Raw genomic sequence first — 13,853 nt, 5'->3', positions numbered from 1 at the left:
GAGGAGGTTACCTCATAAAGTGAGATAAAGAAAGTGTTTGCAATTTGGGAAAAAGTTTCAAACTTTAATTAAAAGAAACACCCTGAAAAAGTTGCAACTGATAGTGAACCGGCCTTATTTAATGACACTTGCCTAACGCTTGAGTTTATTGAAAAGAAACATCCTGAAAAAGTTACAACTGATTGCGCAGCAGCTGTATAATGTGTAATGGTCATAACTGGAACCTATTTTTCTTAATATACTGTAATGGACTTTAGCTCGATGGCCGTGGGGGGCGGAGCTGCGTGTCACATCATCACGCCTCCCACGTAATAACGTGAACTGACTGTGAGCGCAGATGCGTAGAAAAGAAGGAAGAACTCCCAAAGAGCGCTGAAGACAAACGCATACAAGCTTATTCATAAGTGCAGCTACTGCGGAAACAAAGCATGGTGTAAACCGTAATTTTAAATTAAGTTAATGAACACGCTCCCGCTGCTGTTTGTCATCCCTTCGTCGAATACTTTATTCGCGAGATACAAGTTTAATGAGAAGACACGAGATATAAACAAGACTTTGGATCACTTTGTAACAGAGTTAAAATTGTTGTAGCGAGAAACTTTTAAGTGCCGGGTCTTAGCTAACATTAAATAAAGCCGTGGACATCGCAACATCACACAAGAGAGCAGCTCACATGAACTGACTGAACACAGTACGAGTAGTACTTTGTCACGCTGCCACCAAATACTCACAGAAAAATCCAAAAGTTAATACACACACTGTCTCTAGAGTTTCTCCACAATCAATGTATTCCTCGCATCCCTGTTATACCCTCTGATCTCCCATTTCAATTTCGATGCCTCCAATTTCCAGTAAGGCTCTGCTGCGTGATAACAAGTAATAAGTCTCAGGGACAGACCCTACAAAAGGTTGCCATTGATTTCTGGCAAGATTGCTTTTCTTCTGGACAACTATACGTTGCATTCTCAAGAGTGAGCTTGCGCAGCTTTATCATATTACAACCGGAGTACAGCGAGAAACTTTTAAATGCCGGGTCTTAGCTAACATTAAATAAAGCCGTGGACATCGCAACATCACACAAGAGAGCAGCTCACGTGAACTTATTGAGCGCAGTCACTTCCATGCATCAAACCTGTTTGAAAAACGCATTACACAACTGACAAGGTGGGAAAAGAATATGCTCCGAGCTGAGCTCCACAGCTAACACGGTCTTGCGGAAGCAACTTCGTCACGCTGCCACCAAATACTCACAGAAAAATCCACAAGTTAATACACACACTGTCTCTACAGTTTCTCCACACTCTGAATGTATTCCTCGCATCCCCGTTATACCCTCTGATCTCCCATTTCAATTCAGATGCCTCCAAATTCCAGTAAGGCTCTGCTTCGTGATGAAAAGTAATAAGCCTGAGGGACAGACCGTACAAAAGGTTGCCATTGATTTCAGGCATGATTGCTTTTCTCCTGGACAACTATACGTTGCATTCTCAAAAGTAATCTCAGTGCACAGCTTGGTCATATTACAACCGGAGTGCTAAACTGACAACGCGGTATACAAAGAGATCCTTAACAGATAGTTATTGGTATATTTTCCATCAGTTTAAAAAGGTTTTCTTTTCTTCTTAATAAAAATTTAAAACTAGTTGTTAAATAAAACTGGCCTTGAGGATTTTGCTATATACAGTATATATATGTATGTAGATATATATATATATGTATGTAGATATATATATATATGTATGTAGATATATATATATATATGTATGTAGATATATATATATATATATATATATATGTATGTAGATATATATATATATATGTATGTAGATGTAGATATATATGCATGTATGTGTGTGTATATAATATATATATATCTATACTAATAAAAGGCAAAGCCCTCACTGACTGACTGACTGACTCACTCACTGACTCATCACTAATTCTCCAACTTCCCGTGTAGGTAGAAGGCTGAAATTTGGCAGGCTTATTCCTTACAGCTTACTTAAAGTTAAGCACGTTTCATTTCAAAATTCTACTCGAAACGGTTGACAACGTCCGCCATGTTGAACTTTCTTATTCATGGCCCCATCTTCACGAAATTTGGTAGGCGGCTTCCCTGTGCTAACCGTAACCGATGTACTTGCTTATTTCGATGGTATGACGCCACTGTCGGCTGCCATATTGAACTTTCTAATGTCACCAATTTTCCAACTTCCCGTGTAGGTAGAAGGCTGAAATTTGGTACTTATTTCGGTGGTATGATGCCACTGTTGGCGCCATATTGAACTTTTAGCGGAAACCGATATACGTTACTTATTTGTTGGTATGACACCACTGTCGGCCATATTGAACTTTCCAACGTTACTAATTCTCCAAATTCCAGTGTAGGTAGAAGGCTGAAATTTGGCAGGCTCATTCCTTACAGCTTACTTACAAAAGTTAAGCAGGTTTCATTTCAAAATTCTACGCGTGATGGTCATAACAGTCAACAACGTCTGCCATGTTGAACTTTCTTATTTATGACCCGATCTTCTCGAAATTTGGTAGGCGGCTTCCCTGCACTAACCGAAACCAATGTACGTACCTATTTCAGTGGTATGATGCCACTGTCAGCCGCCATATTGAACTTTTCAACAGTCTTTGTTACTTATGGGCCCATCTTCAAGAAATTTGGTACACGGGTTCCCAACGCTAACTGAATCCTACTTACGTACATATTTACATCCATAACCTGCAGCTCGGTCACTGTGTGAGGTGGCGTTGGGTCCCCCACCCCAACGCCTCCCACGTTGTTGGCTGCCTGCCTATATAAGACCGTCCGTCTCCCTACTGATAACTACAGCCTTTTTGTTTAATCCACGGCTTTTCCGCTGTTTTATTGTTTGTTTATTACAATTATAGTTATTGTATAGGTATTTTAGACTTACTTTACATTGCTCAGGCACCCATTTCCTTTATCATTCCAACCCCCATTACCATGTCTATCAAGGTGATCACTATCGATCAAAGAACCGTCATTTACCGAATGGTTTCCATACCCGGAGATGGCACCTACCTTTTCCATTCTCTTTGTTACATATTGCTTTGTTATATATATATGTATATATATATATATATATATATATATATGTATATATATATATATATATGTATATATATATATATATATATATATATATATATATATATATATATATATATATATATATATATATATATATATATATATATATATATATATATATATATATATATATATATATATATATATATATATATATATATATATATATATATATATGTATATATATATATATATATATATATATATATATATATGTATGTATATATATATATATATATATGTATGTATATATATATATATATATATATATATATATGTATATGTATATATATATATATATGTATGTATATGTATATATATATATATATATATATATGTATGTATATATATATATATATGTATATATATATATATATATATATATGTATTTGTATGTATATGTATGTATATATATGTATATATTATATGTATATGTATATATATTATATATATATATATATATATATATATATATATATATATATATATACATATACACACACAGTGGTGTGAAAAACTATTTGCCCCCCTATTGATTTCTTATTCTTTTGCATGTTTGTCACACAAAATGTTTCTGATCATCAAACACATTTAACCATTAGTCAAATATAACACAAGTAAACACAAAATGCAGTTTTTAAATGATGGTTTTATTATTTAGGGAGAAAAAATCCAAACCTACATGGCCCTGTGTGAAAAGTAATTGCCCCTTGTTAAAAATAACCTAACTATGGTGTATCACACCTGAGTTCAGTTTCCGTAGCCACCCCCAGACCTGATTACTGCACACCTGTTTCAATCAAGAAATCACTTAAATAGGAGCTGCCTGACACAGAGAAGTAGACCAAAAGCACCTCAAAAGCTAGACATCATGCCAAGATCCAAAGAAATTCAGGAACAAATGAGAACAGATGTAATTGAGATCTATCACTCTGGTAAAGGTTATTAAGCCATTTCTAAAGCTTTGGGACTCCATCGAACCACAGTGAGAGCCATTATCCAAAAAATTTAAAAACATGAAACAGTGGTAAACCTTCCCAGAAGTGGCCGGCCGACCACAATTACCCCAAGAGCGCAGAGACGACTCATCCGAGAGGTCACAAAAGACCCCAGGACAACGTCTAAAGAACTGCAGGCTTCACTTGCCTCAATTAAGGTCAGTGTTCACGACTCCACCATAAGAAAGAGACTGGGCAAAAACGGCCTGCATGGCAGATTTCCAAGACGCAAACCACTGTTAAGCAAAAAGAACATTGGGGCTCGTCTCAATTTTGCGAAGAAACCTCTCAATGATTGCCAAGACATTTGGGAAAATACCTTGTGGACTGATGAGACAAAGTTGAACTTTTTGGAAGGCAAATGTCCCGTTACATCTGGCATAAAAGGAACACAGCATTTCAGAAAAAGAACATCATACCAACAGTAAAATATGGTGGTAGATGTGTGATGGTCTGGGGTTGTTTTGCAGCTTCAGGACCTGGAAGGCTTGCTGTGATAGATGGAACCATGAATTCTACTGTCTACCAAAAATCCTGAAGGAGAATGTCCGGCCATCTGTGACCCAATGACCCAAAACACACCAGCAAATCCACCTCTGAATGGCTGAAGAAAAACAAAATGAAGACTTTGGAGTGGCGTAGTCAAAGTCCTGACCTGAATCCAATTGAGATGCTATGGCATGACCTTAAAAAGGCGGTTCATGCTAGAAAACCCTCAAATAAAGCTGAATTACAACAATTCTGCAAAGATGAGTGGGCCAAAATTCCTCCAGAGCTGTAAAAGACTCATTGCAAGTTATCGCAAATTCTAGATTGCAGTTATTGCTGCTAAGGGTGGCCCAACCAGTTATTAGGTTCAGGGGGCAATTACTTTTCACACAGGGCCATGTAGGTTTGGATTTTTTTTCTCCCTAAATAATAAAAACCATCATTTAAAAACTGCATTTTGTGTTTACCTGTGTTATATTTGACTAATGGTTCAATGTGTTTGATGATCAGAAACATTTTGTGTGACAAACATGCAAAAGAATAAGAAATCAGGAAGGGGGCAAATAGTTTTTCACACCACTGATATATGTGTGTGGATGTATGTATGTGTGTGTGTGTATGTATGTATATTTATCTGTATGTATGTGTATATGTTTATGTATGTATATGTATGTGTATATATGTTGATATGTGTGTGTGTGTATATATATATATATATATATATATATGTATATACTATATATGTAGATATATTTATGTGTATATATATATATATATATATATAGATATGTATATATGTTTATATGTGTGTGTATGTGTATATATGTGTGTGTGTGTGTATGTATGTGTATATATATATATGTATGTATGTATATTTATCTGTATGTATGTGTATATGTTTATGTATGTATGTGTATATGTTGATGTATGTATATGTATATATGTTGATGTGTGTGTGTGTATATAATATATCTTTTTATATGGTTTATAATTGTACAGTAAGATAAATATTTGTTTAATTAGGTAATTTCACATGACAAACCAAGAGAGAGAGAGGTTAGAAGCACGCAGTGATACAGTGCATTGCCGCACCCACCACAAACCAAGTCAGGATCCAGATTAGGACCCAAGTGCAGCCATGCATTGTTTGATACCTCAGCACCACAGTAGTTGAGATGGAGTGGAACAGTGTGAGTTTTTTTATGGTGGCTGGAATGCAAATTCCACCACCAACGCCCAAACCTTTCCTTGCCGGTTGGAGGGCCTACATGCAGGGATGGATACAGATTAGCGTCATACCCAGAATGGAGCAATTGTAGGTTAAGGGCCTTGCTCAAGGTCCCAACAGAGCAGTAAATAAAAAAATACATGGCTTCTTATTAAACTTCTAGTACTGAAATTAAGTTTGTATTCTAAGGCACCCTGCATTGATAATTACTGTGTAAGGTGCCCTATAGAGGAAGGAATAATTAGGAATTTAGTACTAATCCAGATGGTTTCTCATGTCAGATTTGCAATGGTAAATGCATAGTGTATTTTCTAATATTTTTTTAGGTTGAAGAGGATTTTGTGCTTAACATTGAAAAGGAAAAATTTGTGGAAGAACTGAAGGTAATCGTAATGAAAGCACAGGAGATCCTGAAAAATACATCCTCTAAACTAGATGGACAAGATGGCAGCATTCAGGTTTGTAGTACTTCTATGGCACTAGCTGACCCTACGCCGCATAATTATTCATTGATGGATGAACACTTCTTGAAAGACACAGTTGTCCAAATGGGTTGGGTCTGAGGATACGACTTTGAGTGAATGAAAAGATGGAACTCTGGAGAGAGCAACATACAATTGTCAGTTACTGAAACTGGTTTTGGCAGATACAGGCATATCATTTTGAAAGTTTGTCCCTGTGCCTTATTAATTGTCATTGCAAAGGCTAATCTAACAGGAAATTGTCTGCGTGTTAAAGTAAAAGGCAAATTTGAATCTGATGGGGTCAGGGAAATCCGAGGAATAAGTACAGTTTGTGAGGTAGGAGCTGCGATAGTTTTACACTCCAGTACATTGCGGTGGTTGCTGGTAACAGTCAGTCTAGTGCCATTACAGAGACCTCTTGCTGGCATGAGGTTTCTGAGAAGCATGACGACTGAACCAATTTTAATTTTGAGTTTATGCAGAGGCATGCCAGTGGGAGTAAGACTGTTAAGAAATTTTTTGGGGAATGAAAGTTGGTCTGCGGGATCATCTGTGACAATGGAGTCAACGCTGCTGAAACTTACTTTGTCAGTAGGGATAAGTTTCAGTACTTGTTCATTAAGGTGTAGCGAGTCTTCGTTGGTGACGCTTAATATTGCTTGCGTACTGAGTTGTTCCAGAGTGACAGTTGAGAAGTTGATGTCGCCATATAGTTGTTGAACGGGATCAGAATTTAAAGGAGAACAATGTGAAGGTAATGTTACAGCTGTTCCGTTTTTCCCGTCTCCAACATCGAGGAGCCATTTTGCGAAATGTTAGTGAGGAAGAGCTCTCATATTTGTCGTCAGTCTAAGTACATGCATGTGATGCCACAAAGGTTTCTTGTTAATGCAGCTTGCGACAGTAAGTGCTCGGAAGCCACACATAATGACGGGGAGTAATTGTCGGAAATCTCCACCCAATAATATTGTTTTCCCTCCAAATGGCTGCGTGTCACCCGTGAGGTCACGTAATAACCTGTCAACTGCCTGGAATGCGTATGCATGTGTCATTGGCGCCTTGTACCATATTATCAATTTGGATTTCAGAAGATGTTGAGTGTGTGACGAGGTAGGTTTGATGTTGCATGTGGAAGTAGTAGTCAGCTTCAACAGTATTTTAAAACGGAATGTACGGTATGTCCACCCGGTAACAATGTTGCAGCTATTCCTGTAGATGCTACGGTTGTAGGAAAGTCTCCCCTAGCTCTGATGGTATGAATCAGGGTTTTGTAGACAAAGGTTTTCTCTGTTCCTGCAGGACCATCTAAGAAGAAGCATGTTTGTCGCGGATGGGAATCGCTGTATGCTGTATATATAAATCGAATGTTTATTTTTATTGTATAATAGTAACAATAAGACCAGGTCGCTACTCAAATTAACTCTTGGTAGCGGCCAGAATCAAACCCATGACCTCTTGATTATAAGTCAGCAGTTCTTATATATGGACTTCAGTCTTCACACATTATACATTTAATGTCAAAATTTTGTCATTGGTACTATAACATGAAAAAAGTTTGTTTTAGCTATGCGTTCATTTACATAGATCGTTGTAGACACAGAACACACATGAAATGCATCCATATGGGGGGATACTGTCTGCTTGTGCTGATCGGCACATTTACAAAAGATGCTAATGGAGAGGTGCGAAAGAATTTAAGGTGGCCCGGTATTACAAGTTTTTTCATAGGCTTCAGGGATTCTAGTGTTAAATGGAATGTTCTTTGTCAGGTTAATAAATGTCTAATTCTAAGCTTAATCCTTTTTATTTTCTGTCTATAGGCTGAATCGTTGGAACACTTGCATGTAAACCCACTACCACCACCAAGCAGTATGTATTTTTATTGTTTTATCTTTTAATTTTTGTTTTTTTTCTTCTGACGTTTAGTTAATAAACAAGAACACAAGATTTGGTACATTTAATTAAGTAGCTAACCATGGCAGCTGAAAAATGCTGCTCTTGTGTGTGTGTGTGTTTTTTTTTCTTATGAAGCTACTCTAGTTATCCCAAACATAACCTTTTGTGACTTCTTTATTAAATTGGATGTGTCATCTTAGATTATTAAGTAAAAAAAAAATAGCTGGTCAGTATTTGTGTTTAGCTAAGGGACCTGTCAAACATCAGCATTTTCTAGTTTCACATTCTTTTAATAGTTTAGCTTCATAAGGAAATATCTTTGGATTATAGAAAGAATTTGAGAGAGAGAGATACACACACACACACACACACACACACACACACACACACACATTGTGAGAGAGATGCACACACAGATTCTACCAGATAAAACTTTTAGGACAACCCTATTTTTCCAGAGGTGAAAAAAAATGTAGGTTACCAAAAGTTGAAAAATAATGTGATTTCCTGAATTATCAAAAAGGCTGTTTTCTGATAACAAGTAATAGGTTAGCAATTGCACATTTTCTACAGCATAAGAAGTTAATTAAGCCTTGATAGCTGATGCAAACAATTTCAACATGTATCTGAACTTTTTTAATTACTGTATTTTTCACTCCATAAGACGCACTTTCTTCCCCCCAAAAGAAGGGTGGAAATGTCTGTGCGTCTTATGGATTGAATATTGCGTCACAGACCATGATGTGTATTACCTGACAAAACTCGACATCCGGGGTAGAGGGCGACAATCGGCTGGTAATGGCGACAAAACTCATCACTACATTACAGGCATTCCCTCTCTGCTTGGAGGAATGTTAGACTCATTGACTCGGCATCTAATCCTTCCTTGCGTGTGCGTGACTTACGAAATGTAAACAATGGCAAGATGGCATCGACATCTCACGAGGGAGCAAAGCGAGTGCAGATAACAGAATACTCAACAGATGATGTTTTGCGCCTTATCGCTGAGTCGGGCTCTGATTTTTCAGAATCTGATAATGTTAAGAGTGATCAGAAGATCGAGCAAGAGAGTGAAAAAATGTCATCAGCAGATTGGACACCAGCTGATGCCGCCCCAGCTGAGCGCATTCACACAGCTGATGCACCTATGGCAACGTTCATGTGAAAGGAATACCCAGGCGTTGATCCGTAGGAGCCAAATTGGCTACCGGACGTCACAAGACAGCATGGCTTGCTGTTGAACTCGATAGATTACCAGCCGCTGGACTACTTCAGGCTGTTCTTTTCTGAAGCTGCCTTTCAGCTGCTGTCAGACGAGAAAAACAGGTATACAGAGCAATTTTTTGAATCGCAGGCTACGCGTTTTTCAAAGTAGAATACCTCCATCCCATCTTCCCATGGAACAAGTCAGTTCAGCCTTAATGATTATCCTAGTAGTGGTGAACCAGAGCACAATTTTTGGCCATAAGGAGGTTGGGATTGATCTCTTGCGGGTCGAAGTCAGCCATCATGGTCCATACTTTGTATGCAATATAATAAATATACACACACACTATATTACCAAAAGCATTGGGATGCCTTCCTTTATACACATATGAACTTTAATGATATCCCATTCTTAATACATACACTTTAATATGAAGTTGGCCCATCCCTTGTAGCTATAACAGCTTTAACTCTTCTGGGAAGGCTTTCCACAAGTTTTAGGAGTGTGTTTATGGGAATTTTTAACCATTCTTCCAGGAGAGCATATGTGAGATCAGCCACTGATGTTGGACGAGAAGGCCTGGCTCATACTCTCCGCTCTAATTTATCCCAAAGGAGTTCTATCGGGTTAAGGGCAGGGCTCTGTGCAGAACAGTCAAGTTCCTCCACACCAAACCCGCTCATCAATTTCTGGATTTGATATAGAGAGATTTGATATATACACACACTCCATATATATATATATATATATATATATATATATATATATATATATATATATATATATATATATAAAATAATATATACACTAGCAGAATACCAGCTTACTTATGGAGAAGTAGTGTGTTAAAGAAGTTATGAAAAAGAAAAGGAAAAATTTTAAAAATAACGTAACATGATTGTTAATGTAATTGCTTTGTCATTGATATGAGTGTTGTTCTCATATATCTCTCTCTCGCTCTATATAAACTGCTCAAAAAAATTAAAGGAACACTTTGAAAACACATCAGATCTCAATGGGAAAAAGAAATCCTCCTGGATATCTATACTGATATAGACTGGGTAATGTGTTAGGAGCGAAAGGATGCCACATCGTTTGATGGAAATGAAAATGATCAACCTACAGAGCCCTGAATTCAAAGACGCCCCAAAAATCAGAGTGAAAAAATTATGTGGCAGGCTAGTCCATTTTGCCAAAATTTAATTGCAGCAACTCAAAATTATACGCAGCACTTTGTATGGCCCCTGTGTTCTTGTATACATGCCTGACAACATCGGTGCATGCTTCTAATGAGATGACAGATGGTGTTGTGGGGGCTCTCCTCCCAGATCTGGACCAGGGCATCACTGAGCTCCTGGACAGTCTGAGATGCAACCTGGTGGCATTGGATGGACCAAAACATAATGTCCCAGAGGTGTTCTATTGGATTTAGGTCAGGAAAGTGTGGTGGCCAGTCAATGGTATCAATTCCTTCATCCTCCAGGAACTGCCTGCATTCTCTCACCACATGAGGCCAGGAATTGTCGTGCACCAGGAGCCACTGTACCAGCATAGGGTCTGACAATGGGTCCAAGGATTTCATCCTGATACCTAATGGCAGCCAAGGTGCCTTTGTCAAGCCTGTAGCAGTCTGTGTGACCCTCAATGGATATGCCTCCCCAGACAATCATTAACCCACCACCAAACTGCTCATGCTGAATGATGTTACAGGCAGCATAATGTTCTCCATGGCTTCTCCAGACCCTTTCACTTCTGTCACGTGCTCAGGGTGAACCTGCTCTCATCTGTAAAAGCACAGGGCACCAGTGGTGCATCTGCCAATTCTGGTATTCTATGGCGAATGCCAATCGAGCTGCATGCTGCTGGGCAGTGAGCTCAGGGCCCATTAGAGGACATGGGGCCCTTGGGTCACCCTCATGAAGTCTTTCTGGTTGTTTGGTCAGAGACATTCACACCAGTGGCCTGCTGGAGGTCATTTTGTAGGGCTCTGGCAGTGCTCATCCCGTTCCTCCTTGCCCAAAGGAGCAGATACTGGTCCTGCTGATGGGTTATGGACCTTCTATGGCCCTCTCCAGCTCTCCTAGAGTAACTTCTTGTCTCCTAGAATCTCCTCCATGCCCTTGAGACTGTGCAGGGAGACACAGCAAACCTTCTGGCAATGACACGTATTGATGTGCCATCCTGGAGAAGTTGGACTACCTGTGCAACCTCTGTAGGGTCCAGGTATTGCCTCATGCTACCAGTAGTGACACTGACTGTAGCCAAATGCAAAACTAGTGAAGAAACAGTCAGAAAGATGAGGAGGGAAAAATGTCAGTGGCCTCCACCTGTTAAACCATTCCTGTTTTGGGGGTCATCTCATTGTTGCCCCTCTAGTGCATCTGTTGTTAATTTCATTAACACCACAGCAGCTAAAACTGATTAACAACCCCCTCTGCTACTTAACTGAATAGATTAATATCCCATAAGTTTCATTGACTTTATGCTATACTCTGATTAAAAAGTGTTCCTTTAATTCTTTTGAGCAGTATATATATATATATATATATATATATATATATATATATATATATATACACACACTGTAGATATATATATATGTATAGCAAAATACCTGCGCTTGGCAGCAGAGAAGTAAAATTTTAAAAATAACATAACATGATTGTTAATGTAATTGTTTTGTCATTGATATGAGTGTTGTTCTCCTCTCTCTCTCTCTCTCTCTCTCTCTCTCTCTTTATATATATATATATATATATATATATATATATATATATATATACACACAAGTTATATACAAGTTATATATATATATATATACATGTTTATATATATATATATATATATATATATATATAGCAAAATACCTGCGCTTGGCAGCGGAGAAGGAAAAGGAAACATTTTAATAATAACGTAACATGATTGACAATGTAATTGTTTTGTCATTGTCAAGAGTGTTGCTGGCATATATATATATATATATATATATATAGATATATATATATATATACCCACATATATGTGTACATATATATACACACACACATATACTATGGGGTGCCAAACAGGCAAATACATTGATTTTATGAATATATAAAGTCGGCGTCAGAATATATAAAATCAAAACTTGAATATATAAAGTCAGCGTCGGTATACATAAAGTCAAAACTTTTTTCTGAATATATAAAGTCAAAACTTGAATATATAAAGTCATTCCTGAATATATAAAGTCAGCGTCGGTATATATAAAGTCATTCCTGATTATATAAAGTCAACATCGGAGTATATAAACTCACTCCTGAATATATAAAGTGAAAGTCAAAATCTATTGATTGAAACGACTCTGAACTGAACTAAGGTAACAAACGTATTTAGAAAAATAAATTTAAAAAACACTGTTCGTTTAATGTTTTGAAAATGATGCATGTGCCCTACCCAGGATTGGTTCCTGCCTTGCGCCCAGTGTTGGCTGGGATTGGCTCCAGCAGACCCCCGTGACCCTGTGGTCGGATTCAATGGGTTAGGAAATGGATGGATATTCCAGTGCTGACTTTGTATATTCCGACTCTGACTTTATATATTAAAGTTTTGACTTTATATATTGCAGCTCTTACTTTATATATTCAGAAATATTCCAACGCCGTCTTAATATACTCAGGTTTTGACTTTATATATTTGGGAATGACTTTATATATTCAGAAACAAGTTTTGACTTTATATATACCGACGCTGACTTTATATATTCAAGTTTTGACTTTATTTATTCTGACAGTGACTTTATATAATCAAGGTTTGACTTTATATATTCGGGAATGACTTTATATGGTTAAATTTATTCATCATTGCATAACTTTTTCTTTACCATAGAAATTTAAAGACTAAATTCAACTTCCCATCCTAACAAAGATATTTCTGGCGACTAAATAGAACCTACTTAAATCCAAATTCGAGCTATTGAGCTGTCGCCTGCCTGCCTGAATAAGTCACCCTCGCTTCGCTCTTACTTTTTTACCGTTCATTTAATCATGGCTAGTGGCGGAAAAATTATAAAATGGAAGGAGGATGACACTGAGTATGGCTTTACCAAAAGAATTATTGATGGCGAATCGATTATTCATAAAGCTTCAATTGGTGATCTGTTTTTCTCTGTTAACCTCCTATTTTTTCATACTTCTTCTCAACTGAAGGGGTGCGAGGGTAAAATGAATCGGGAAGCGCTGATCAGTGTAATCGGTATACAAGGAAATCATGCATTGACAGAAGTTCCCCTTTGCTTGTATTGCAAAGTGTGATTAAATGCGTGATTTTTAAGCGCTTATGGAGCACATGCATCGAAGCTTCTCAGCTGTGCTTGTGCTAAGAAAAGGAAACATTTTAAAAATAAGGTAACACGATTGTCAATGTAACCTTTTGTAAGTAGTGCCTGGAGGATTCAATGTGGAGAAAC

The 13,853-nt window shown here is 37.5% G+C and overlaps 1 protein-coding gene across 1 annotated transcript in view; it reads left to right on the top strand.

The window, feature by feature from the left end:
* Nucleotides 1-13,853, top strand: part of si:dkey-151g10.3 (serine/threonine-protein kinase WNK3) — a 321,517-nt gene that overhangs the window by 229,514 nt on the left and 78,150 nt on the right. The window contains exons 16-17 of the mRNA XM_039776345.1: nucleotides 6,166-6,297; nucleotides 8,124-8,172. Coding sequence (XP_039632279.1) covers nucleotides 6,166-6,297; nucleotides 8,124-8,172 — 181 coding nt within the window. The remainder of the gene's footprint in view (nucleotides 1-6,165; nucleotides 6,298-8,123; nucleotides 8,173-13,853) is intronic.

The sequence above is a fragment of the Polypterus senegalus genome, chromosome 13 (assembly GCF_016835505.1).
Source record: "Polypterus senegalus isolate Bchr_013 chromosome 13, ASM1683550v1, whole genome shotgun sequence".
Taxonomy (NCBI): domain Eukaryota; kingdom Metazoa; phylum Chordata; class Cladistia; order Polypteriformes; family Polypteridae; genus Polypterus; species Polypterus senegalus.
Note: the sequence above shows the minus strand (reverse complement) of the source record. Positions and strands in the feature narration are given on the sequence as shown.